General features: G+C 45.2%; 2 protein-coding genes across 3 annotated transcripts; one reads left to right on the top strand and one right to left on the bottom strand.

Annotated features, from left to right (window-relative positions):
• The first annotated feature begins 1,825 nt into the window (after nt 1–1,825).
• Zkscan1 (zinc finger with KRAB and SCAN domains 1) lies at nt 1,826–27,626 on the top strand. Of its 2 annotated transcripts, XM_052754138.1 has the most exons (6): nt 1,826–1,958; nt 13,046–13,559; nt 13,982–14,132; nt 17,384–17,475; nt 17,735–17,861; nt 20,649–27,626. In XM_052754138.1, the coding sequence occupies exons 2-6, from the start codon at nt 13,134–13,136 to the stop codon at nt 21,539–21,541; spliced, it is 1,689 nt and encodes a 562-aa protein (XP_052610098.1). In that variant the 5' UTR covers nt 1,826–1,958; nt 13,046–13,133; the 3' UTR covers nt 21,542–27,626. The 2 variants fall into 2 exon arrangements, with proteins under 2 accessions (XP_052610098.1, XP_052610099.1); XM_052754139.1 differs by lacking the exons at nt 17,384–17,475; nt 17,735–17,861.
• LOC128120312 (basigin-like) lies at nt 7,228–10,164 on the bottom strand. Its single transcript, XM_052754144.1, has one exon. It carries the CDS (start codon nt 8,017–8,019, stop codon nt 7,228–7,230), a length of 792 nt encoding a protein of 263 aa, XP_052610104.1. The 5' UTR covers nt 8,020–10,164.

Here is a 27,626-nt window from a genome sequence, read left to right as displayed (position 1 = left end):
CTTGGTTTATTCTTGGTTTCTGAATAAATGTGAAAGATTATAACAGAATTGGGACAACATCAAGGTGAAATTGAGTTTCAGGCCAGCCTAGATTACATAGTAAAACCTTAAAAAATTTCAGTGTATTGGGGTGGAGGGATGGTTCCACGGTTAAGAGCACTGGTTACTCTTGCAGATGACCCTAGTTCAGTTCCCAGCACCCATATGAAAGCTTACAACCATCTGTAACTCCAGTTCCAGGGGATCCAGATGTCGTCTTCTGATCTCCATGGGTACCAGGTATGCAAATAGTACACACGCATATTTGCATACAGGCAAAACACTCCTACACATAAAATAAACTAAATCTAAAATGATTTCCAGTTCACCGTAGTTGTATTACATTGGACAGATTGTGGGTTGTTATTTTTCTGTTTTGCTATTTCCTTTATGATACTGATAGGGAGTAATATGCACCCAGCAGTATGCTTTGAGAGCTGAATAAAAACTTTAGCTTAAAAGCTGTAAGTGAACTAAAGTTTTACTTAGAAATTCTGTTTGCTTGTTAAAAAAAGAAAAAAGAAAGAAAAGAAAAAGCAGCCCCTATTTCTTATCTGGGAAAAACAAACACTTGCCAGAAACTGCCTGAAAGGAAGTTTGTCCCAGCACACAAAGGTCATGCTGCAGATAACATTTCTAAGAGAAATGTTTGCTAAGAGAAAAATACTTTTACCAGCCAAGCTGTGTTATTTGCCAATGCCTATATATTTGATTGCTACCTGCCAAGTGTTTGTACGTTATTATCTACCTACGTAACTATCTGTCCCTATAAACATGCCTAACTAAATTCCCTTTACTGATTAAGGGACTTGGAGGCCACTCTCAAATGGTTCACGGAGATGGGGATGACAACCTTGATGCCTAACCTGCAAAAAGCTGTAAGAAAATGTACGGGGTGGGGGCTGCACCCTTCAACTCACAAGCCTGGTTTCTAGTCCATGGGTGAATAAAGATTTCTCCTACTTCTCCCAGGGCTGGCTGGCTTCCTGTTGGGTGAAACTTACCCTAAACAATACTGAAATTGCTTTTAAGTTTTGGAGTATTTTTTTATATATAAAGTTCTCTCTCCAAGCAGTAGCATTCAAGCTCCTGGGTATGGTCTCTCTCTTATAGACTTGTCTCGGAATGTAATCATATATAAGGAGGAGCCTTATTTCTGCGTGGCCCACAAGGCAAAGAGATGAAGGCGGTAATTGTTGAGGTTAGGAAAACACCTTGAAGGTAAGAGTGTCTGTGATTCCTCTGAAAAAATCCTTGTAAACTGCTATAATAGCATACTCTACATGAGCAAAACTCCGAACCCTTGTAAGTAGCTTGTTTACCTGAAAGCCTTTTTGTCCACGGGCCAAATATTTGAAAACACCACTCACTCAATTGGCACACCTCACCAGGGCTGATTTGTGAAACCAGCCATCTTCCTCTGTCTACACCCTTGTTTCAGCTCCTCTGCCACAGACATACAATTACTATTATTATTGCTTGATAATAACTGTAATTACTGCCTAAGACGGAAAAGACGGGGAGAAAGTAACAAATACAGAGCTGAAGACACTGCAACAGAGAAGAAAACAAAAACTGAACACCCTGAACAGAATCACTCCATCACCTCCATCTGTCGCCTCTGGAACTGAAGACAATCAGGGCTTGGGGATGGGGGTGGGGAGGGCGGGCGACTCCAGGGCAAGCGCTTCGGAAACCGAGATGCCAAGTCCTCCCGCGTTCCTAGAGAGGACCCGGAAGCGTGGAGCGGTCCCGGAAGGTGAGGTGCTGACTTACTTCCGGTCTTTGTGAGTCATTGTGTCTGTGGCGAGGCGTTTGGGAGGGCCTAGGTTGGTGTGCGGTGCCCTTCGGCCGGGTTGAGCCCGGGAGTCAGCCGTGCTTGGTTGCTCGGTGTCCCCAGGCCACTCCGGAGACTCACGGTGAGTCTCATGGCGGACTCTCGCGAGGACGGGCGGGCCGCGAGGGTGGGCCGTGTGACCACCCGGGGGGCTTGGAAAGGAACCCTGCCGGATTCCGGGGGTGCTCGAAACCCTGGGGTCAGTGGGGCACCCTTTCGTGTCATCATCTTCGTATGACGTTTCTGAGGACGAGATCACGAGTGGACGTGATCCCTGTGTCTAGATTCTTCTCCCCCTCCCTCCGTCGCCATTTGCTGTGATTGCAGGGAAAAGTGTGTGTGGTTTTCGTTTTATTGCTGTCCTTCACTCCCCAGTCCCGGGTCCTTGAGAATAGTGAGACAGATGAACGCTGCGGAAGACCTTGAGCTCTGCACACGTTCTGAGGTTCCGCCGACGTTTCCAGATCACCTGCTTTTCTGTCTCTCCACCTCCCAACACTGAGCGAAAGCGCTGGAAGCTTGACAGTGGTTAAAGACGTAGTACAAATTAACCACCGGCTCTCGGCTTTATGGGATGCTTCAAAAGCCCTTGCTGGTTTAAGCTTTTTAAATGTGCTGTCTAGAAAATAGTTTTTAGTTCACTTTGCTTGGTTGGAGTGAGTGAGATGTGAAGGGTATCTGGGAACCACACTGGGGCAGTAGGAGATTGATCAGCTTAATGACCTTGAATAAGACAATTGTCAACTGTCAGTTTTATTATCCGTAAAATTAACTACCTCTGCTCAGAAAGGCTCTTCCAAATTAAAATGAGTGAAGTTGGTCAAATGTAACTGAAAACAACAAATCATTTAACCTGACACTCCCCTTCCTTACACACACACACACACACACACACCACACACACACACTTTGATTATAGAGAGTGGCTGTTCCATGGCCCGGAACCAAAGAAAGCATTTATTGTACGGGCAGTGCTAGGCAGACTGGAGGCAGTCCATAAATCCTTGTTGAAGTATGAATTCATTGTAACCACATCAACAAGTGAAGTTGCCAGGAAAGCCGGACAAATGTGGGAAAATAGCTTTTTTACAAGGGATCTATAGTGAAGATTTATCCAGATGGTTTCTTCGGGTTTGTGTCCTCTTTGAATTACTACACAAGATCCTCACTCATTTTATTCAGTTTCACCATTTTTAAATTACAGAGATGCCTGCTAATAAATACTGTTATCTTTTGTTAATTCTCTACTTACTCTCTCAAAAATTTTTCAAGTGGTTTATACTGTATTTAAATTCAACCAGGCCAGTCCAGTGTACTAAATTATAAATCTTAGCTTTTCATTCTGCAGTGGTATTGACATTCTTTAAGTATCCTTAAAAAAAAAAAAAAGGGTCTCTCTAGCCCTGGTTGACCTTGGAATTCCAGCTACTGCCTCCGGAGTGCTGGGGTTACAGGCACTTGTCACCACACTAGGCTACCAGCTATCTTTTAAGAATAAAAGCTACACAGAGAAACCCTGTCTCGAAAAACCAAAAAAAAGGAGTAACTCTTTCATATTCAAAAACAGAGGATCATTTATTTAAACTTGCAAGACTCTGCCATAGAAGAAACACTGGATTTTGAGAAAACAACTTTTGAAATAAAATGGAGTGTGGAGCCCCGAGTCTTTTCTTGTCAGAGAGTCATTTGTTTTCCTTTGGTGAGGTCTGGTTGCTGGGCTATGATCTTTTCTGAAGGAGATGACAATGTCAGAATGTTTCTCAGAGGAACCTCGTAGGTGGTTCTGCCTCTCCCCTCTGTTCCTACCCCATTGCTAGTAAGAATACCGGAAACCAGACTGGTTAAGTAACTCACCCAACAGATGTGTGACTTCTTATTTGCAGGGGATATAATTCATTTGTTCAGCACACAGTGCCTTCACTGTTACAGTATTTCTTCCATGCTAATCTTCTAGGCAGGCTGAAAAATTGTAATCTGCGATTAAATCTCTTGAATTTACTTCTTTAATGTTTTTTGTTTTGTTTTCTAACCAGTTCTCAAATAGCCCTGTGCAGCCTCGAATTCACTATGTAGGCCAGGCTGGCCTTGCCTCCACCTCTAAAGTGCAGGGAATATAGGCATGCTCCACTACGCCTGGCTCGTTCCTGTTTTCTGTCTTGCTGTACTGAGGTTGAACCCAGGGCCGTATGTATTCTAGGCAAGTGCACTGCCGTGGAGCTGTGTCATCCAGCCCTTACATCCAGTTCATTTTTAAATAGTGAGACTTCCCCAGTGCCTGCTAAGTGCCAGAAACTTTTCTCAGAGTTTCTAAGTTAATTTGTTTAATTTAAAGAAACGTGGAATGGAAAATGAACACGCAAAAAAGTCGTAACATGGTAAATTCAATCAAATACTGTTCGACTCAAGCCAGGGCCTTAAAACTTCATGGGCTATGCCACTACAGCCCTACTTTTTTTGTACTTTGTATTTGTTTTATTCATGTTTTGTGTTTTTGATATCATTTTTTTGGCTTTTAAGATGTCTTATGTAGCCCAAGATGTCAGTGAGCTCCTGACATCTTCCCAAAGTGCTGTGATTACGTTTGTGCCGCCACACCTGGGTCTGATTTTCATTTAAGACAGGGTCTCACTAAGTTGTCCAGGCTGTCCTTGAACTCATTTTGTAATACAAATGGATCTTGGACTTTTGACCCTCCCGTCATGCATTTTCCTAAAAGAATGTTTGGGCAGGGGTTTTAGCATGCACCAGGCCTGCATTTGACCCCCAGCACTGCAAAAGTAAGAGCAATATTAATACGTGGGACTGGGGAGATGGCTCAGTTGGTAAAGTGTTTGCTGTCCAAGCATGAGGGTCTGAGGTTGGATCCCCAGCACCCATGTAAAAAGCCAGGTGAGCCGGGCGGGGGTGGCACACGCCTTTAATCCCAGCACTTGGGAGGCAGAGGCAGGCAAATCTCTGAGTTCAAGGCCAGCCTGGTATACAAAGTGAGTTCCAGGACAGGCTCCAAAGCTACACAGAGAAACCCTGTCTCGAAAAAAAACGGATGTGTGTGTGTGTGTGTGTGTGTGTGTCATGAACCTATAATCACGCCCTTGAGAAAGTGGAAACAGGATCCCCAAAAGCAAGCTGGCCAGCTAGCCTTGATGAATCAGCAAGCTCTGGGTTCAAGTGAGAGATCTTGCCTCAGGAAGGTGGAGAACAATTGAGGGATACATCCACTGTCCACCTCTGGCTTCTACACACAGGCACATCACACTCATACTGGAAAAAGAAAAACATAAATTAAAAATAGAACTTGTCCTGAGTTGTGACAGGTTTAGTTTCAGGGCCTGTTCTAGTATTTACTTGCGCTGAGAGCTTAGGTGAGTCATGTACTGTGTGTAAACTGCAGTTTTCACATTACAGAGCAAGCTGATAATCGTAGCTGTCTCATAAGACTGTTGGTATGTGGTCCAGGGAGTGCTCCGTGTATTATTTGGTACCTGCAAATGTTAGCTGTTACTCTCTCTCCTTTTGTAGTGTTGGTGAGCATCAGTGATGGACAAGATCAGTGGGCAGAGTCGTTCTGCTGAGTGGGGAAGGGTTTGTGAAGTGGGAAGGTTGATGGGAGGGGAAGCAGAAACAAAATGGAGCCCACCAACTGGGGCTGTGGAGTTTTAGGAAAAATCATCAGTAAATCAAGTAAATTATGGGTGGGTAGGGAGAAAATAGAAGTGGAGAGCCAAAGAAGCCAGAATTGAGCTTGGGCTAAACAATCAATACGAACAAAGAGTTACTTCACTCAGAGTTGTGGATGTGTCATGGATGTAGCAGGCGTGAAGCCCTGGGTTCCATCCCCAGCACTGCGTAAAACAGATATGATGACTCACACCTGTAATCCTAGCACTCAAGAAGTGGAGGCAGGAGGATTGGAAGTTAAAGGTCATCCTCAGCTACATAATGAGTTGGAGGCCAGCCAGAGCTATGTAGTATGACCCTTTCTCAAAAAATAATTCACTCAGCCGGGTGGTGGTGGCCTGTGCCTTTAATTTCAGCACTTGGGAGGCAGAGGCAGGCTGATCTCTGAGTTCCAGGACAGCCAGAGCTGTTACACAGAGAAACCCTGTCTCAAAAAACCAAAACAACAACAATTCATTCTGGTTCTGGGAGAGTCAGTGCGTTGGAAGAGGGGGAGTCAGAGGAGGTAAGGTTAGTTTTAAGGCCCCGCAGGTGAGGGCTGCTCACTGTTGAAGAGGAGGGTGGAAGGGGAACTGAAATAGCAGGGATGGTTCTCCCCACCTGTACAGCCCAACTCCCCATCTCCTTGTTTAAGCTAGACAATCAGAAGGCAGTGTGCATCTTGAAGGGTGAGTGAAACATTGACAGAGTGAAGACACTGATTGTGGCCCATGCTTGGTCCACATAACTAGAAATAAAGGGGTATACTGCTAACAGGAAGAGTGCAGTCGGGCTGGATTAACTAGAAATAAAGGGGTGTACTGCTAACAGGAAGAGTGCAGTCGGGCTGGAACAGAGGAGTAGAGTGTGTCCTAACCGTGGAGACCCTTGAAAGCTGAAATGATGTAATCAGAGACTCACAGACGGTAATTGAAGGAAGTAAGTGTCCTCAGGCAATACTACACTGACCTTTGTATGTTGTGTGTATTGGGATGGGAAGAAAACATTGCTGAACCAAAACAGCCACTGCAAGCTAGTGTGATGGCTTAGCTCAATCCTCTGGACTCACATGGTAGGTAGAAGGAGACTCTCGAAAGTTGTCCTCTGACCTCCCGTAGCTCGCTGTGGGATGTGCATGTATGAGTACACACAAATAAAATTTAAGGTTTTTTAAACCCAGTTACCTACAAAAAGTTGCATGCCTGTTCTGTTCTCGATATTTAGTATGTTATATTATTTATTTATTTATTTTAGTGGTGGGGTAGGTCTCTATTTGTGGGGTCCCAGCAGGCCCAGCCATGTTGCCCATGGTGGGGATGGACAGCCCCATACAGGGGAGCAGGTGGTGGCCCCCTCCACCAAGAAGTCAGCTTGCCCTGGCCTCTCCTTCATGGCCAAGGACAAGACCCCACTCCCCCACTTCACAGGGTTGTAGTGACACACTTTAAAAAGGGAAGGGAAAAAAAATCAAACAACAGAAACCCCTAAGGAACGGATTCTCTGCATAGAAACCTTGTTTAGTTTAAACTAGAAACAGGTGCTGTGGGCAGCTTGCTTCTTCCAAGTGGGCTTTCTGCAAGGTGAGGTTCTGTCTTCACCCGGGTTGGGATAGGAGGTCCGGGGGTGGGGGGTGGGGGGGTAGGCTCAGGTAGGGACAGTTGGGACAGGGAGTGGAGGTAGACGCTGGGTTGGGATCAAATTTTGTCCTTGTCCTTGGTGTGATGCTCGGCGCCCTTCAGTGGGGCAGCACCAGGGTCATCCTCGTCCAGGATCTGGTCGGGCTTCCGTCGCTTCTCATAAGTGAAGATGATAGTGATCAACACCAGGACCTCAGCTACAATGCCCAGGAAGGGCCAGAGGGCAGCCAGGCGGCTTCGCACACGCAGTGTGATCCTCTCCTGGACAGTGCCCTGGGGGTTGGTGGCGTTACACATGTAGGTGCCAGGGTCGCTATTCATGTCCAGGTTGCTGATGGTCAGCTCAGATCTCTCCGCTGTGGATATCACGACGTACTTGCTCTCAGAGCCATTGGTGATCAGCTGGTCTCCAGAGTCAGAGGTCTTAAACCAGGTCCACTGAGTGATAGGAGGGTGGGATGAGTCAGACTTGCAGACCAGTTTCACATTCTCTCCCTCACTGGCATGCTCCGACTTCTTTCCCACCTTGATCCGGGGTGGTCCTTCCACAAGGATGTCACCCCTGCCGGCGGGCTCGGGAAGGAAGATGCAGGAATATTCCCCAGAGCTGTCGTCTGTGTCCACCGTGTACTGCATCTGCAGGTCAGGTAGCGTGTCCTCCTGAAGTACCTTGCCACCTCTCACCCAGCGGTGGCCAACAATGTCGACGCCACTGCTGTTCAGAGAGCACGTAAGGTATGTCTTGGAGCCGTCGTCGTTGATGGAGGTTAAGATGGTGCCCGCCGCAGCGCAGGCGCCTTGGCCGCCCAGGAGCGCGAAGCCCAAAGCCAACAGCAGCGCCGCCGCCATGTTGTCTTGTCGGAGCGCGGCCCCGCGGCGGCTCTATAAGGACCAGTATGTTATATTATCACTGAAAGATAATTTTTATGTTAGTACATGTACACGATCCCATTTCTACCAAATCTAATCAGAGTATTTTTTTAAGTAAAAACCATGTAATTATAAATGCTCTCCTAGTTTAAAAGTATTGGCTCAGTATTAAGAGCGTTTCCCTAGCATGTTTTTGGGTGTTTTTTTTTTTAATAACCCCCTCCCCCCCTGCCACACACACACACACACAACACAGGGTTTCTCTGTGTAGCCCTGGCTGTCCTGGAACCGAAGAGATCCACCTACCTCTACCTCCTGATGATGAGATTAAAGGTGTGTGCCACCACTGCCCGCTCTTTTTTTTTTTTTTTTTTTAGTTACATTTATTTATTTATTTGGGTACAGACAAATCAAGTATGGGGAGGTTGAGGTCAGAGAACACCTTTCAGGAGCTCAGGTCACCAGGCTTAATGGCAACTGCCTGTACCTACTGAGCCATCCTGCTGGCCCCGGGATCCTTTAGTTTTGATGGATATGTAGAAGTGAAAACAATACTTCCAAAGACCAGTAGGTTCAGATAGAATTGCAGTCATCATACTCAGCAAGTCTGTTTTCATTTTCCATGATTGTTTAAAAACTAATCCAACTAGTGTTTATTGACTATTTCTGATAGTGTGTTACAGCAAACACTGTGGGCTTGCAAATCCTATTTTTAATAGTAGAAGAGACAAACGCAGTCGAAGTACCCTTAACCAAGTCTGATTCCTTTTTTATTTTACATTTATTGAGCAAGTGTGCGGGGTTGGGGGGTTGTTTGTGGAGTATGTGCTTGTGGAGGTCAGGACAGCTTGCAGGAATTGGTTTTCTCCTTCTATCATGTCGATACCGGGGAGGGAACTTGTGTCCTCGGGCTTGGCAATTAGGACTTTACCACAGAGCCATCTCCCCAGCCCCTCCAGTGTAAGATTGAAAGTGCTGGGGAGCATTTAAGGTTTCCAAAAGTCGCAATCAGGTCTTGCAGACTCACCAGAAAGTTGGGGCTTATTATTACTAAAGACTTCAATTCCAAGCTGGGGAGATACCTGGCTCAGCAGGTAAGTGTACTTGCCGCCAGGCCTGACCAGCTGAGCAGTCCCTAGGACAGGTGAGACAAATTCCCATTGAAATTCTTCATTGAAAGAACTAGAAAGTAGTTCCAGGTTATTCTTAAAGGTTTATTTATTTGTGTGTGCTGTTGCTCGTGTGTATGCCAGGTACGTAGACTCACCTTGTGATGTGATGCTAAAATCTAAACCCAACCCTCATGATCACACAAGGGCTCTTAACTACAGGGATATCTCTCCAGCCCTGTAGTTGCAGGTTTTTCAAGAGTGCACGCACTGAGATTCCAAATTTTAGTGCTTACTTGTTCAAATCTTAGATGGTCTTTTAATTAAAAAAAAAAACAAAAAAACCCAGAGCCTGATATCAAGGTAAAAGCTGAAAGATCAGAGACGCAGAACAGCCAGCCACTAACTAGTTCTTACCTCTATGAAATCCTCAGCCTAAAAAGAGTGAGTTCCTATTTGTTCATGCCTTATATACCTTTCTCCGCCCTGCCATCACTTCCCGGGATTAAAGGCGTGTGCCACCACTGCCTGGCTCTGTTTCCAGTGTGGCCTAGAACTCACAGAGATCCAGACAGATCTCTGCCTCCCGAGTGACAGGATTAAGGGTGTGTGCCACCACTGCCTGACCTCCATGTCTAATCTAGTGGCTGGCTCTATCCTTTGATCCTCAGGCGAGTTTATTAGGGTACACAATATATCACCACATTTACTGCTTTCACCAAGGACTCAGGTCCCATTCCCAACACCCATCTGCATCCAGTACTCTCTTCTGTCCTCCTCAGGCACCTGCACATATGTCATGCACATAAATTCATGAGGGCACACATACACACAGATAATTTTTTTCAAAAAGGATGTACATATTAAAGATGGTTTCCAGAGCTGGGCAGTGGTGGGTGCACACTTTTAATCCCAGCACTGGAGAGGCAGAGGCAGGCAGATCTCTGTGAATTCAAGGCAAGCTCCAGGACTGTTACACAGAGAAACCCAGTCTCAAAAAAAAAAAAAAAAAAAAAAAGATGATTTTTCAGGGTAATTGATAATTGGTTTTTTGGCAGTTGGGATTTCTTAACAATAGGACCCTTAATCATACTAACTAAACACTGATAATAAGATATATCCACAGCCCTGCTCACACATTTTTAAAAGCTGCCTGCTTTCCCAGTCATTGATGCTTCTTAATTTGGTGTAGGTCGGCATTGGGTGTTGCCTCTTGTGTGGCTGAGACCTTGCTCTCTTCATCGGAGCTTCAGCTGTACCATTCTTTTGTTTTTACCTCATGGATCCTCTGATTACAGTCTCCTCGTATCCTTAAAGTTGCCAGTCTCTCTTATGAAGAGAAGAGGTGAAGCCAGATAGAATAATCTGTTATTTTGCGTAACATAGCTCAGATATGCAAGGGAATGTCACGGGATCCAAAACTGAAGAAGCAAGTTGAGAGGAGAAGGTCTTCCCTTGGGATGTAAGGTACCTAATGTGACATGTTACAGCTCACCATTTAGACCAAGTGACCTCTTTGTAGGTTAAAATATGACTTAATTTATCTCACTTTTGCGGGGTGGGGGTGGGAGCTGGTTTTGGTTTTCTGAGATAGAGTTTTTCTGTATAGCCTTGGCAGTCCTGGAACTTGCTCTGTAGACCAGGCTGACCTTGAACTCAGAGATCTGCCTGTCTCTGCCTCCTGAGTGCTGGGATTAAAGGTGTACACCACCATGCCCAGTGTTTGGTTTTTGTTTTTAAGATAGCTTCCTGCTGCCCAGGCTGGTCTGGAGCTGTTCTAAGGTTGAATTCATGATTCTTGCCTCTGCCTCTCAAGTTCTCAGATTATAGGCTTCTACACCTGCCTATTCCTACAAGCCCTGTCTCCTCCTCCCCTCCCCTCCCCCTCCTTTTCCCTTTCTCCCCCTCTCCTCCTCTATCCCTTTCCTTCTGTTCTTCCTCTCCTCCCATGACCCTTTCTCTTTCTCTTTCAAAGGGGTCTTGGGTATCCTACACTGGCTCTGAACGTGCCTAAGGATGACCTTGAACTCCTGATGGTGCTAAATGCTAGGATTACAAATGTGTATGCCATACCTGGTTTATGCAGAGCTGTAGAGTGATTCCATGGCCTCATGTGTGCATGCTAGGCATGTGCTGCCACCTGTGCCAATCCCCAGCCCTCACTTTGGACATACGGATACTGTGATACTTGCTTTCTGTAGTCTGTGTGGAAGCTGCAGCCTTCGGCCCACCACAGCACTCAGAAAGTATTAAAAGGATCTAAATGGTACATCAGCAAGTCCTGTGTCTTCAAGTTTGGCTTCAGTGTCAGGGACATATCTGCTCCTGAGAATATTAAGCGTTCTAAACTCAGTTACGTGTCTATACAGATACTAATATTTTTTTGTCGGCTAGGATTGGGGGGGGTGTAGATGTACAGACTTGTTCTGTGCTTAGTCTAGCCCTTGGCACTCGGTGGCCTAGGCATTGAGAATGTCTCCATTTTGTAACCTGCTGTCTCCCTGGAAGGACATTGCTCTGACTGCAGGCAAATACCCTGAGGGTAGAGGCCACTGTTGAAGGCTTCTGTTTGAAAACCTTTATATTAGAAGTGACATCAAGGCCAGTGCAGCTCTGCTGTGATTTCTCCTTTATGTCTAGAGGCATTCTTAGTGTCTTCATGTGTGGCCTTGTATGAAGGGGTAGGAGCACAAGTCACTTTGTATGCGCGCACATGTGAGCATTCTCATGTATGTGTGGGTACATGTGGGGGCCAGAGGACAACCGTGAGTGTTGTCCCTCAATTGCTGTCGGCCTCAGTTTCTTTCTGTTGTTTTTTTTTGTTTCTGTTCTGGGTTTTTTGTTTGGTTTTGGTTTTTGTTTTTCGAGACAGGGTTTCTTTGTGTAGTCTTGACTGTCCTAGAACTCACTCTGTAGACCAGGCTTGCCTTGAACTCACAGAGATCCACCTGCCTCTGCCTCCCGAGTGCTGGGATTAAAGGTGTGCACCCCCACTATCCTGGAGCTCACCGAGAATGCTAGACAGGTAGGCCTTTGAGCCCAAGGACCCACTTTTCTCTGCTTCCAGGTCACTTTTTTTTTTTTTTTTTTTTTTTTTTTTAAGCTGAGGACTGAACCCAGCGCCTTGTGCTTGCTAGGCAAGTGCTCTACCACTGGGCTAAATCCCCAACCTAAAATGTCTGTTTTTATGTAACATTTTGTGTTTTTTAAAATCCTTTTTTTCTCACATTAGTTCATTGATTTCAGCATTCTTTTTCTTTCTTTTTTTTTTTTAAATTTATTATGTATACAGCATGTGTGATTGCATGCCAGAAGAGGGCACCAGATCTCATTACAGATGGTTGTGAGCCACCATGTGGGTGCTGGGAATTGAACTCAGGAGCTCTGGAAGAGCAGTCAGTGCTCATAACCTCTGAGCCATCTCTCCAGCCCCCTGATTTCAGCATTCTTATGGCTATTGTTGGCATGGATTTTTTGTTTTTGTTTTTGTTTTGTTGTTGTTGTTGTTGTTTTCCTAGACAGAGTTTCTCTGTGTAGTTTGGTGCCTTTCCTGGAACTCACTCTGTAGCCCAGGCTGGCCTCGAACTCACAGAGTTCATTTCAACCTTGCTCTGCCTCCCGAGTGCTGGGATTAAAGGCGTGTGCCGCCGCTGCCCCAGGTCACTTTTTTTTTTTTTTTTTTTTTTGGTTTTTCGAGACAGGGTTTCTCTGTGTAGCTTTGCGCCTTTCCTAGGACTCACTTGGTAGCCCAGGCTGGCCTTGAACTCACAGAGATCCGCCTGGCTCTGCCTCCCGAGTGCTGGGATTAAAGGCGTGCGCCACCACCGCCCGGCCCCCAGGTCACTTTTTAAAACATGTCTTACTGCTGTTCATTCGTTTTTGTTTTTTAACTTTAGGAATAGTGCAGAAACCAATAGAAAACAGTTGGCTGGGACAGAAACGCCAGCCTGATCCTGTTGGACCCCACCAGTTCCCCAAGCCTGAATGATGACTGCTGAGTCAAGGGAAGCCACGGGTCTGTCCCCACAGGCTGCACAGGAGAAGGATGGTATAGTCATCGTGAAGGTGGAAGAAGATGAGGAGGAGGACCACATGTGGGGGCAGGACTCCAGCCTGCAGGAGACGCCACCGCCCGACCCAGAGGTATTCCGCCAGCGGTTCAGGCGCTTCTGTTACCAGAACACTTTTGGGCCTCGAGAAGCTCTGAATCGACTAAAGGAACTTTGTCATCAATGGCTTCGACCCGAAGTCAACACCAAGGAACAGATCCTGGAGCTGTTGGTGCTGGAGCAGTTCCTGTCCATCCTGCCCAAAGAGCTGCAAGTCTGGCTGCAGGAGTACCGGCCGGACAGCGGAGAGGAAGCCGTGACTCTTCTGGAAGACTTGGAGCTTGATCTGTCAGGACAGCAGGTAAAAAGGGCACCTGTTGTGTGTAAGAAGGGCATAGACTTAGGAGAAGGCTCAGTGTTGGGAGTGTTTGGGGCATTTATTCTCACTCCCCTGCTCCCCTGGACTCGTTCAAAGAGTTCTGGGGACAGGCAGTATAGTTCAGTTCTAGAGTGTGTGCGTGGCATTTGTGACGCTCTGGGTTTGGTAGCTGATGATAGGAAGGAAACAAGGGGGACAAAGTGGTCTGGCTGCCTCCTTTCAGCATCCATTGGCATACTTAGAGCCTTTATTTTAATATTTCTAATTCCTATTTTAAAAGTAGCTTACCGGGCCAGGCATAGTACTTCATTCGTACAATCCTAGCACTTGAGATGCTGAAGCAGGAGGATTATGAGTTCAGGCCAACCAGAAGTTTTACCCAGAAACCATTTTCCTCCCCCCAGGTCCCAGGTCAAGTTCATGGGCCTGAGATGCTTGCCAGGGGGGTGGTGCCTCTGGATCCAGTTCAGGAGTCCTCAAGCTTTGACCATCACGAAGCTACCCGCTCTCATTTCAAGCATTCATCTCGGAAGCCTCGCCTCTTGCCATCCCGAGGTAGGAAGCTGGGTTCATGTGTAGAAGAGAAGTAAACGTTCAGGTTAGAGGTGTGGCTCAGTTGGTAGAACGCTTAGCCTGTCTTACATGAGGCACTAGGTTCCGTCGCCAACGCTGCGAAACAAGGCGTGATGGCACAGTCCTGTACTCTTTTTCTTTCTTTTTTTTTTTTTTGGTTTTTCGAGACAGGGTTTCTCTGTGTAGCTTTGCGCCTTTCCTGGAACTCACTTGGTAGCCCAGGCTGGCCTCGAACTCACAGAGATCCGCCTGTCTCTGCCTCCCAAGTGCTGGGATTAAAGGCGTGCGCCACCACCGCCCGGCACAGTCCTGTACTCTTATCCTTCTGGAGACAGAAGCAGGAGGGTCTCTGAGTTCGAGGGCAGCCTGGGGTACATAGTGAGTTCCAGGCCAGCCATGGCCACATAGTGAGACCCTGACTCAAAGGCAAAACAAAACAAGCTGGCTTGGTGCCCACTAGTGACACTCGGGACAGGGCCGCAGGAGATTGAGAATCTCAAGGTCATCCTCAACTACACAACACATTTGAGGTCAGCCCAGGTCACTGAGGGAGTGAGACCTGGCCTGATCTCCCTTTAAAAAAAAAAAGATTCTGGGGCTGGAGAGATGGCACTGACTACTCTTCCAGAGGTCCTGAGTTCAATTCCCAGCAACCACATGGTGGCTCACAACCACCTGTAATGAGATCTGCTGCCCTCTTCTGGCCTGCAGTCATACATGCTGTATACATAATAAATAAATAAATCTTTAAAAAAAAAAAGATTCCCAGCAGTGGCAGCACACACCTTTAATCCCAGCACTCAGGAGGCAGAGGCAGGCGGATCTCTGTGAGTCAAGGCCAGTTAGTTCCAGGACAGCCAAGACTGTTACACTGTGAAACCCTGCCTCAAACCTCCCCCCAACCCCCCAAAAAAAGGATGGGGAGAAGGGGACAAATAAATGGTCTGAGATGGAAGTACCTCTTTCCATGTTACCAGGTAACCCCTTAAAGAAGCATACTTGTTTGGTTGTTATGTCTTTTATTATTACAGCATAGCTCACAGACCGATCTTAGGCTGAATGTTGTTTACTAAGGAAGTAAGTGGACTATGTACCATACTCGGTGAGCATTACATTATGTGTTGAACTGTGTGCATTCCAGATGTCTAGCCAAATTCTGAGTGGAGGATATTAGAACCAATGGTGTATTATTTCCAGCCTTAATGGTTTGTTTTGAGACAGGATCTTGCTGTGTAGCCCAAGGCTGGCTTCTAACTCCCAGTCCTCCTCCCTCAGCCTCCTGAGTCCTGGGATTACACCAGGCCTGCTTCCAGCCTGAGTTGCGAAACACTTTAGTTAGTAGTTCTTAAATAACTTTGTAGGGGGTCGTAAATCTTTGTAAAGATCCTTTTTGCTTTGTTTTCCTTTCGTTTTTGTTTTGCTTTCATTTTTTGAGACAGAGTTTCTCTGTGTAGTCCTGGCTGCGAAAGATCCATTTATTTAAATATATAAACTGTTTTATAACATTCTTTCAAAGGTTACCTTTAAACTTTTCAAAGGGAAGAGAATAGGAACAATTATCTTTTTGACTGAGGAACAATGCTAGTTTAGGATTTCTGTAAAAATCTATTGCATTTGGTTGGTTCCCCAGCCCACTTTACAGAAATAGACAATATTTTTTTTATCAGAGTTTAAAATAAAGCAGGTGCATAGAATATCAGAACAATTGCCAAAGGTGTAAATATTAGGGGCTGGAGAGATGCTCAGCAGTTAGGAGATCTTGCTGCCCTCACAGAGGACCAGCGTTCATCTACCTCAGGCCACTCACAAATGCCTTTAACTTCTGCTTCAGGGGATCTGACACCCTTTTCTGGCCTCCAAGGGCACCTGAGCACTTGAACACACAGACACGCGCGCACACACACACACACACACACACACACACACACACACACACACCCTTTTCCTTTAAGTTTGTTACTGAGTTACGGAAGAGTTAAAGTACGTTCCTCACCAGGGTCTTTATTTGTGAGGTCGTTTAGAGGAGCACTATCAGAGGGTAGACTTAAAGAAGCGTTCTCTTTCCCAGGCGTCTTGGAAGGCAGCCAGCAGACATGTGCAGCTGTAAATGTTTAACTCCTCCTGTGTCGATTCCCTGCTGGGACTCTTGAGTACTCCACAGCAGATGGTTTGGGCGGTGTCTTTAGGTGTCAGCTAGGGAGGACACTCGGGATCTAAGCACCAGATTGTTGCCTCAGGTAGCTAGGGAAGTGGTTCTATAGACTGCAGCTAGAGTTATTAGTTACTAAATTGTTCTCGAATGAATTGAGACAAGGATTTATTCTCAGTTTCCTCTGCCTTGTTCATCTTCCAGTGTTTGCTAAACTCTGAGAAGGCCTAAGTGTTAGGGTCTTATTCTTGTGTGTATTTCGCCTCACAGATAGAAACAGCTAGAAGATGTAGTGGTTGAGTGGTCTGTTTCTGTGGTCCTTTGCAGTTGGTACCTCTGTCTACCAGCAACATTTCCAGATCTAATGAGGCTTGGCAAAGGATGGGGAAGTGAGGAATTTTAATGTTAAAGTTGAATTTTTTTATTCTTGTTACTCATTGCATACAGTTGATAGTCTACGCTGTGTTAACGGTTGTGTTTCATTATGTGTGTTGACCCATACCTTCCTACATTCGCATGTCTCATCAACATTTGAACAGAGTGTAGGTTTTATCAAACAGCTACTGTGGCCAAATAAGAGGGGGAGAAAGGATCAGAATGGTGGAAGTGTACTTAGAAGTGTGAAGGTCCCCTTCTTTCCCTCAGTGTTCCTGTGGTCATGAAGACGTGTTGTTCACAAGTGTAGGCAGAAAGGGGAGTCTAGTGCCCTGGTGCTATTCTTGTGCTGGAAGAAAATACAAGCCTTGAAGCTACTGACTAAAGCTGAGAATAGGAACCTGGGCTTTAGACTGAACCTACCATTGTAAACCAAATGGCGTTACATAGTCATTACCCTCTTCAGGGCTTCATTTTCTTCTTTTAAAGTTTGGACCTGGTGATTTTAAGGACGCTTTTATGAGCTCCGTCTCTGGGAAGCTGAAGTCTTGCTTCCTATCAACTGTATCCTGTGGCGCTAGCCTTTTAGTAGCTGAACATCAGACAGTGATATGCTGTATATCACAGGTATAAGAAGAATGTTGGGGCTCATCACTGAGGGAGGCTCAGGGAAGAGCTGTTTTACTCACAGCCCCTTTCTCCTCCTCAGCTCTCCCTGCCACCCATGTTCCTGCCCCTCATCATGAGGGGAATCCCAGAGACCAGGCGATGGCATCTGCACTATTGACCGCAGATTCCCAGGTGAGCCATGGGCCCCTCTTCCTTCCTGAGACCCTGTATCTGCCCCTTTCTGGAGCATCTCTCATGAGCCTCTACCAGGTCACTTGGTGCCCAGCCCAGAGAAAAGCCCTAGACCCCTCAATGTTAGTGTCCTTCCACCATAACCCCTTCAGTCCACCAGGGTCTGGCCATGTGTTCTCTCCTAGTGTCCCACAGTCCTGCCATCAGCTCTATCCCTGACCTCAGGTTTGCTGAGCATGGGGATCTCCTATTATTTCAGGCAATGGTGAAGATCGAGGATATGGCCGTGTCCCTCATCCTGGAGGAGTGGGGATGTCAGAACCTGGCTCGGAGGAATCTCAATAGGGACAGCAGGCAGGAGAATTTGGGGAATGTGTTTTCCCAGGGTAAGACTGATGCAGAATTCCTGTCTGCTAAGATTGTTTTGCTTCTGTGTTGGTTAGTAAGGGATAACATTTGTGTTTGTTGACTTCCAAAGGCGTGGTACTCCAACTCCCTAGAGCCTTGAGGTTTGTTACCTCTAGGTAATCCTGCTCTTTGAAATCAGGAATGAACCCTTCTGCTCTGAGGCTCAGTTCCCTGGGAGGATTCTTTCTGCTCTGGTGCTTCAGCTCGCCTCTGTCAGGGGAATCTCCTCCTACTAGAGGTAGCCAGGCAAACTGACCACCAGTCCAGCTCCAGCCCATTTTTACCATGTTCCTAAACTTACCAAGACATCCACCCTCCCTGGATGTCTGCCTTTTTCTGTTCTATAGAGATTACCCAGTATCCTTGTTGTGATGCTCGAGCCTGGCCCTTAGCCCTCCCTTAGGATCAGGTTCCCAGGTCCGAACCCGAAGATGATCTTCTATGAAGAACTCTTGGTGCTGAATGTAAGAGGGGAGTGATTCAGGGGCATCAGATAGATAAAATGGCCCACCCAGCTGACAGCTGTTGCACGGGCCTCTCCTAGATCTCAAGCCCTAGGACACAGTGCCCAGAAGCCCAAAGGAGATCTCATAGCAAGAACTCCACCTTGGGTGGGCAGAGGGAGGATAAGCAAAGTGGGTGTGGAGAAAGGGCTTTACTGGAGCTCAGGTTTGCTTTGGAAACCGGTGTAAAGGGGAGGGTGGTTTTTAGGTACCTGCTCTTTATACTGAAGAGAAATTAAGAACTGGTTGGTCTTTGTTTATAAACTATCACTGCTAGAACTGTTGAAGGAAAACAAAAGGAACTCTCTTGAGAACTGTCCAGCTAGTCAGGGACCTTTGCCTGGATTCAAAAGAGGTAGACCAGCTTTCTCTTTTCTGCGCTTGACTCAGTGATTATGGTGATTTCATCAGTAAGTCAAAGATTAGGTATTACCAGTTCCTCTAGTCATAGCATTCAGGAGCCTTTTGGAATGGTGCAGACCCTCTTGGAGTCTTCGCTTAAAAGCAGAGTGGCGGGCCAGTGGGATGGTTCAGTAGGGAAAGGACACTTGTCATACCTAACAGCCTGAGTTCAGCCCCAGGACCCACATATTGAAAGGAGGGAACTGAGTCTCACAGGTTGTATTCTGACCTCCACACATAGGTCATGGTTCTCACACATACGCTAAATACTAAACAAACAAACAAACAAATAAATAAATAGATGCTTTTAAGAATTGTTTAGGGGCTGGAGAAGTGGCTCAGCAGTGAAGAGCACTGGCTGCTCTTCCAGAGGACCCATGTTCAATTCCCAACAGCCACATGATAGCTCACAACCATCTGTAACTCCAGATCCAAGAGATCTAAGACCTTCTTCTGACCTCTGCAGGTACCAGGCATGCACATGGTACATAGACATATGCATGCAGGCAAAACACACACACACACACACACACACACACACACACACACACACACACACACACACACTAATTGTTGGTTGTTTTTTTTAAACAGTGATACATGGGATCTAGTAGTGTGGAATAAAAATTAAACTTAAGTATTTTAATACGCTGGCTGCTAAAATACAGAGATTAACTCTACACTGTAAATTCTGTTTTCTGGTTCTTCTGATTACAGTCTCAGGAGTTGTTTCTTTCCTGTCAGCCTTAGCTGTCAGTTGGTAAAGATTTTAGCTATTTTGGTAATGAATCCCCAGATAGCTCCTTCATCCCTTCTCGTTCCAGGAGCTCAGATAGCTCTGTGCTGTTCTTCCTGGTGGAGAAAAACTGCTTGCTGTGTCAAGGGGCCCTATAATCTAACCATCTCCTTGTTGATAAAGTGTGGTGGAGCTGAGGAGTGTCTGCTTGGCCTTCCCTCTGCCAACACCACTGACCAGTTCTTCAGAACGACTTGACTTGCCTGTTCTCTTTTTGTAAGACTTACAAATATTTGCTCGAAATCTCACTTTATTTCTTATTATTGTATTTTATTTTTGAGACAAGGTCTCAAGGCTGGCCTGGAACTCACAGGGATCTGCCTGCCTCTTCTTCTCTGGTGCTGGGATTAAGTTTACAATGTGACTTCTTTTTTTTTTTTTTCTTGACACAGAATCTCTATGTAACCCTGGCTGTCCTGGAACTCTATAGAAAAGACTGGCCTTGAACTCACAGAGATCTACCTGCCTCTGCCTCCAGAGTGCTGTGATTACAGGCGTGTGCCACCACGGCCAGCTGTGACTGGCTAAATATGTTTTCCTTCAAATTAGTTACAGATGGCCGTATGATATAACAACCTGTGAAGCTTCTCAATTCCTTCCTTATCCTTCCTTAACTTTCTTTGTTCTCCTCACCACGCCATGCCTGTTTATTCACACCCTTTACATCCTTTTCACTCTTTTTTTTTTTCTTTTTCCCTTTGAGATGGGTTTTGCTATGTAACCCAAACTGGTATGTAACTTTTTTTTTTTTTCTTTTTCCCTTTGAGATGGGTTTTGCTATGTAACTGGTCACTGGTAATTCTCCTGCCTCAGCTTAGTGAATGCTGGATGTGCACCACTATGCCTGGCCTTCTTTGTACTCTTTACTAATACTATGATTTTCCACCTCCATCCCAGCTCTGTAACCCATTGTCACTAACGTTTTCCCTTTTCCTACTTTTGTCTTTAATGCTGTGAAGTCATTTCCCAGGTATATGGAAGTTTCTTAGAAAATAATGTCACTGTATTACTACCCGTACTCAGAAGAAAATGGTCCTATTCATATTTTCTATTTATCATGTCAGGTTCTGAAAACAGGAATGGGAATGAGTCAACCTCAAAGGCTGACGTCAAAGAAGATTCCACCTTACGTGGGGAGACAGCAGGAAGATTCCAGAAAGAATTTGGAGAGAAACGTGAACAGCAGAGCAGAGTAGTTGAAAGGCAGCAGAGAAACCCTGAAGAAAAAACTGGCAAAGAGAAGAAAGAGCCTGGGCCACCTACAGCCAAGGAAAAGAAGCCCGCTGCAGGAGAGAGGGGCCCAAGGGAGAAGGGCAAAGGTCTGGGAAGAAGCTTCAGCCTGAGTGCAAACTTTAATAACACCCCCGAAGAGCTTCCATCGGGAGCAAAGACTCATAGGTGTGATGAGTGTGGGAAATGCTTCACAAGAAGCTCCAGCCTTATCCGCCATAAAATCATCCACACTGGAGAGAAGCCCTACGAATGTAATGAGTGTGGGAAAGCCTTCAGTCTCAATTCAAACCTTGTCCTACATCAGCGAATCCACACAGGAGAGAAACCTCATGAATGTAACGAGTGTGGCAAAGCCTTCAGTCATAGCTCAAATCTCATCCTGCACCAGCGCATCCACTCTGGAGAGAAACCCTACGAATGTAATGAGTGTGGCAAAGCCTTCAGCCAGAGCTCAGACCTCACGAAGCACCAGAGAATCCACACGGGGGAGAAGCCCTATGAATGTAGTGAATGTGGAAAAGCTTTCAACCGAAACTCATACCTTATTTTGCACCGGAGAATTCACACTCGAGAAAAGCCCTACAAGTGCACTAAGTGTGGTAAGGCCTTCACCCGGAGCTCAACCCTCACGCTGCACCATAGAATCCATGCCAGAGAGAGAGCCTCAGAATACAGCCCAGCCTCTCTGGATGCCTTTGGAGCATTCCTGAAAAGTTGTGTGTAAAGCAATAGCATGTCATCAAACCACTTCCCCGCTTTGTTTCTAAAATTATGTCAGACATATATGGCCATCAAGGGAAATGTAATAACACCATCAAATTGTTTGAGAAGTCACACGTAAGGATCCTTAAGAGTTACATCGACAGTGTTCTGCCTTCAGGTGGTCTATAGGCATGTAATTCTTAGAGTCCTTGCAAGGGAGAGCTGGTCCTACGATATCCTTCAAAATATTTCCACTCGCGATAAAAGCACACACAGTGAAATGCCAAGCTTTCCAGTAATGGGTATACCAATCAAGACTAGCTCTGTGAGTATTCCACTGAAGTTAAGAAGCCACGTGCTGCCAACAAGGCCTACTTGGACAACCTGTATTTCTTAATGAAGAGAGACAGTTAATACAAAAACTACATCGGGACATGCTGCTCGAGCAAGTTATATATCCAGAAAGTTGTCTATCTGATCACTGGTAACCTGCCAAAGCTATAGAAATCTAGGACTTTGCTGATCAGAATCAAACCAAAGATTTCTATCTCTCTGAAAGAGAGGGTATATGCACCAGTTTGTAGTTCTACGGACTGTAACAAATGTGGGTGTCTCTGCCATCGTTGGCGAGGTCAGGCCTACTGAAATAGCAACAATTGAAGATGCTTCTCTCCCTCTTCAATGTCCCTAAAGCATTCTAGCACTCCTAAATGCACTCTCCACAAGTTGGCACTTGATTATATACTGTCTTTTAATCCTTCATCGTTCAGTATACGGAAGCTTTTATTACCCCTCTCCCCCCAAAAAAAGAAAAGATGCTTCAGTTGTCAAGAAATACAGTTATGTCCTGACAGCACAGCACTGGATGTATACTAAACACACACAAGGCACTCCTTATGACAGACTTCCAACAGGACTGTCGTATTTGTGATAGAGCCTGTGAATCGTGAGTACCTGAAGTACGGTACCTTCAGAGCTCTAGGCCGTGCTCTAACTTATTCTAGGGACAATGTAATTTTTGTCCTAAGTATAAGCAAAAGCTTGTTTAGCTGCCTGCAGAGACTCTGTAAACATGGATCAGTAAGTAAATACCACAGAATGTCAAAAAATGACTTTGGTCATCCACTTACAGAAGAAAAATATGAACACTAACTATAAAGTTTTTGTTTGTTTGTGTGACATCATTCCACTCAAAGCTCTTATTCTTGGCCAGAATTCTTCTCGGTCAGCTGCTGAGTAGTTGTCTTTTGAGTATTTGCTGAGTTGTTCAAAATTTAGCTAAAGCTCTTCAAAAGATGTGATGGGTTTTTGTTGTTATTGTCCTTTTGTTTGTTTTTGTTTTTAATTCTCAGAAAAAGGGAAAGCTAAAGGGAGCATTTTTTCCACATTTGAGCAGAGACTTGTAGAAGTATCTGTCATTAGCTGGCAGTAGCTGAAGATGTCCTCTTGCTCTGGGACTTCCACCACCACACTGTGGTATGGTTGGTTGTGTCATTGTGTTTAATAGCACACGGCGTCTTTTTTAATCTCTCCTGAAAGACTGACGTGAGTTTGGGGGACTTTAGCCTTTCCTATATCTCTGCAGGTGGCTTCCCAGAAGCTCTTGATGGAGACTTAACACGTACAGGAGACCCAAGTCTGGACTACGTAGGTGTCGGGGGCTTGAACAGACCACTCTGTTAATGAGAGCATGAAAGTGTGGAGAGCCCTGCAGAGCCCTAGAAACATAAGCTAAAGATAAACTTGAAGACTATTGACATGAACACCCCACGAACGGTTTGAGATTTCCCCTCAAGAAACAATGAAAATCATCTTGCATTAACCAGCATCAAAAGTCCGTGAGACGCAATAGCAGGTCTCATCAGGTTGGTGCCTGTGTGGCCTCAGTTTCAGGTCAAACTAGAATCCTACAAGCAATCATGATCTGGTCCCTCTTTGACTTTCTTAGACCAGTCACACGTGAGTGACAGTGTCTAAGCTGTTTGCTCAGAGCTGCCTGTGAGTGTTTGTGTCCACCTAACCGAAAAGCAGCAGAGACGCTCCAAAGGCTACACCGGTTCACCTGGAGTGAGGTGGAGCTGGAGATGCTTTAAGGCTCTTACAAAAGGAATGAATCACGTGCACTTGTGAGAACTCTGACTTGCTAAAAAGCAACTGAAATAAGGTTCAGGACCCTGGGAGCCCATCCAGTCACTGGCTTTGATCCCAAGAAAGGACTTTGGTCATCTCCCTGTTGGCTGCTTATACACAGATGTACACAACTACATGCTGACATACTTCAGCCGGCACTCCAGGGCTTTGGTTTTAAATGAAATTAAGACAGGTCTGTGCCCCCCCACCCACCCCTCATTTGGTTCCCGTTTTATTGGGACATGTTGCTATTAGATAGTCACTGGAGTGGCTTCAGATCTTCCACAGATGCACTCCTGGAGGCAGCCATCGGAAGATGTGTTTTACTTACAAAGCAGGTTATAGGTGGTTGTCAAAATGTCTTAGATGTTCGGCACGGTATCACTGCATCATGGTCCAAAAGGCTGACATCTGTAGTGCTCAGGATGGCTGTTACCAGTTAAGTGCTTACTAGTTAATCATTAGCATGCTAATGTTGACCTGAGGGGACTTTTTTGAAGACTTTTTACCTGAAATTTAACCTTATGACAAAAGTCAAATTCTTCAAGTTGTGGACTTTCTACTTCAGCCTGGCAGGCAAGGCTAAGCATAGATGTGTGAGACAACTTGATATGTAAAGCACTTGATATTAAAGGCATAAACATGAGACTGCTAACTGTGTGTAAAGAGACTGACATGTTTAATATGGGGACAGTCCACACCTTATATACATCAGAAAATTGATTCCAGAATGGGACCTAGTCTGAGTGTGATGTCTGCAAAGCTTACACTGTAAATAAACTCTTAATGTCTGTGAGGCCAACTTCATAGTACTCATTGCTTTGGACGTGAAATTCCCTTGGTCTGTTCCAGTCATGCAGTAAGTTCCAGAAACTGCCAAGAGAGCTCAGTCTTAACTCCAGAGGATCCACAGGAGGAAACAAGTATGGGGAAATGCTAAAGAACTAGTAAAAATGTACAACTTCTTACAGAAATTGTTAACTTGGGTACCTCGATATATTTTGTAAGGCCATAATGTCAGTGTGTTTTTGTACCTCACCCCTCCTGTCTTTTTTTTTTTTTTGAGAGTTTCTCTGTGTAGCTTTGGAGCCTGTCCTGGAACTTGCTCTGTAGCCCAGGCTGGCCTGTCATTCTTTATAGTCCTTGTAAACCTGTTCGAATCTGTTGAACAGAACGGATCACCGAAGAGAAAAGTGAAGTTTTGGAATAATTAAGAAGCTGGTGTGGTTGTAAACATAATTAGTTCACAGAATTAGGCGTGGGGAGAAAACTTCTCAGGCTGGTGCTTGTTGAGTTTGTGAGAAGAGATCAGTAGAACACGAAGTGGAGCAGCTTCTGTAAATGCCCCTTCCAAGCTGCCTGGTCTATACCAATCAAAGGGAATGGGTGGCTTCTGGCTTGGCGGTGGGCAGAGGGCCTTCTCCATTGTTAATATATTTGAGGGGACGTACACTCAGCAGAGGATAGGAAGTATACAGAACAGCTAGCCTGCCCAGATTCTGTGAACCATAGTACCACAGTTCTGTTTTCCCTCTCATAACCCTCTGTTCTTAGACACGTGGAGACTTGGCCCACAGGAAGGGCTGTTTTCCAGGAAACACACTGGGTCTTGGTGGGGAGGTGGGGGCTAGCTATCTCAAGAGTTTGAGAAGCATTGGGAGATTTGCTTTAACTCTACTGCAAGGCCTGTCCTTGCTCCCATTCTCTGGCACATTTATGCTTAGGAGACTGAAAATTCATAGCTGTGAATATTTATTGGTTTAAGTTTTTAATCCTAGAATTGTCAACTTTATTTCCAATAGGTATGCTGATCTGTTTATCAAAAGGGAATTTAATCAGGTTCACCTTGCCATCCTTGTGGAAGGCTAATTTTGTCACTTGCAGTGACAAAGCTGGAACACTCAATACAGCAAGCTTGCCAGGAGAGCCCTTTTCTGCGTCCACTCTCAGAAGTGTGCATGAGAGGGCTGGGGGTGTGGTTCCATCCCCAGGATTTCATCTAAAAGATGTGTCGGCGGCACTGTAATCCTAGCACGTGGGAGGTAAAGGCAAGAGGATCGGAGTTTGAGACCAGCCTAAACTGCAGGAGATCCTATCAAAAAATATAAGTATGTGTGTATATCTATAAGGGAGCCAAGCGTAGTGGTACAGGCCTGTAATCCCAGCACTCAGGAGGCTGAGACAGATCACAAATTCACAGCCAGCCTGTGTCCACAGAAATAGGAATATGTTGGAATTCCCTATTAGAGAAGCAAAGGTCTGTGCATTGAATGAAATATAGAACCAGAGAGGCAAACTTAAATGGTATAAATAGATCACTTCATAGAAGTTAGGGTAGATTTTTATTTCAGCTACAACTAGAGACAATGAGCATTGTTGGAAAGTTTTTCTAACATAGATCTACGCTTTGCTCTTCGTATGGAAATACTACTGTACATTTTAAAGCAGTTGCTTATTTTGCTATTCAGATTTTGTATTATGTCTGATAATACTTGTTTTGCTTTTCAAAACTTTGTAAAACAAACTTGAAGTTATAGGTAAGGTAAGCCATCTCTAACACTGCAGGTCAAACATAAGCTTGGGAAGTCCTTTTGCCATTCCATGATAACTAACGTCTTCATATGAGAACTTCGTTTCCTGTTGTCTGGTTCTCTTTCCTAGTTGGTCCCACTGATCCCATGCTTTTCTCTAATATTCTAAACAGCAGAATGGAGAGAATGAAGATTAGCCAGCTCTGAACCGTGGTCCCAATGGAAAAAAACGGAATCATGGTCTGCTGTGATTTTTGAGGTCTGGTTTTTTGGGGTTTTGTTTGTTGGTTGTTATTGGAGGTTTCGACACACCCCCTTCCAAAAAAACTGACTCAACTTCAAATTACACGGCCCTTAGCCAAGTTAATTGGTCTTTAAAATGGTTTCAGTTCACAAGCACTCGCTAAGTAAATGTGGTCCAGTGTTCAAAGATAGAAAGAATGAGATTTGTGAAAGGTTGGAAGAGGCTGGACCAAAACTTGTATTTCATTCCAGTTTGAGATTGGGGTTAAATCCTTTTGGTCCACAAAAGGGGGACCAGTCACACTGAGTCTCACTTATCCTGTAGTCTCTGGACAAAATTAGATGTGTTACAAAAGAACGGCTAAGAACATTCCAATAGCCTCATGATCTGCTAAGAAAATACGGAGGGCAGAAAGACATCTCTGGTGGGGGATGGGGTGCTTCCTCACCACCTCCTCGTCTTAACTGGTAACAGCTTGAAGTTGCCAGTCTGCCCTAGCTGGACTAGAGTGTAAGACTTAGGTAGACTTCCTTGGTGAGTGGTATGGCTCAGTAAAGAACATTTACTTAGAGTGTCCCCTGAGGGTGAGTGGCCCCAGGATGTGGTGCAGCACTTGCATGGAATTCCCTAGTGAGAGGTGGGGCATGGTTAAGCAGAGCACTTGCTAGAATACCCCAGTAATGGGCTATGGTGTGACTCAGGAGTAGAGCAATTGCCTACCATATGCAAGGCCCTGGATGCAGTCTCCAGCATTGTCCCTGCCCAAAAGAAATGCTTCTGCTGGTAGTGAGGATTACCAGTTTATTGCAACTTGTGGGGTATGGGTGGGAGGAAGATAGTGATTAAACAGAAAAATCTTGTCCTGAGAATATGAGCGTTAAGGGTTAGGGTGGTTATGCAAGCAAAAACAATTATTTTGAGTGTATTTTTATAAACTTTTAGTTAAAGATTGTTATAACCAGGTCAACATGCTAAGCATAAATCTATAGTTAACTCAGGCACTGTCTTTTTGTTTAGAGGCTAGATAAACGATCCTGTTTTGTTCATTCCCAGCTTATATTAGCATCAATTAGACCCAAAGAACAAACTTTGTATGTCAGCAGGATTAAATCATTGCTGTTAAAAACTGGATTTTTTTATTTGACCAGCCTCTGAAGAGTCCAGATGCTTAGTAGATGTTCAATAAATACTTTTAAATGGAA

This window comes from Peromyscus californicus, unplaced genomic scaffold (genome assembly GCF_007827085.1).
Source record: "Peromyscus californicus insignis strain IS unplaced genomic scaffold, ASM782708v3 Scaffold_2__1_contigs__length_46816999, whole genome shotgun sequence".
NCBI classification, from domain to species: Eukaryota; Metazoa; Chordata; class Mammalia; order Rodentia; family Cricetidae; genus Peromyscus; species Peromyscus californicus.
Note: the sequence above shows the minus strand (reverse complement) of the source record. Positions and strands in the feature narration are given on the sequence as shown.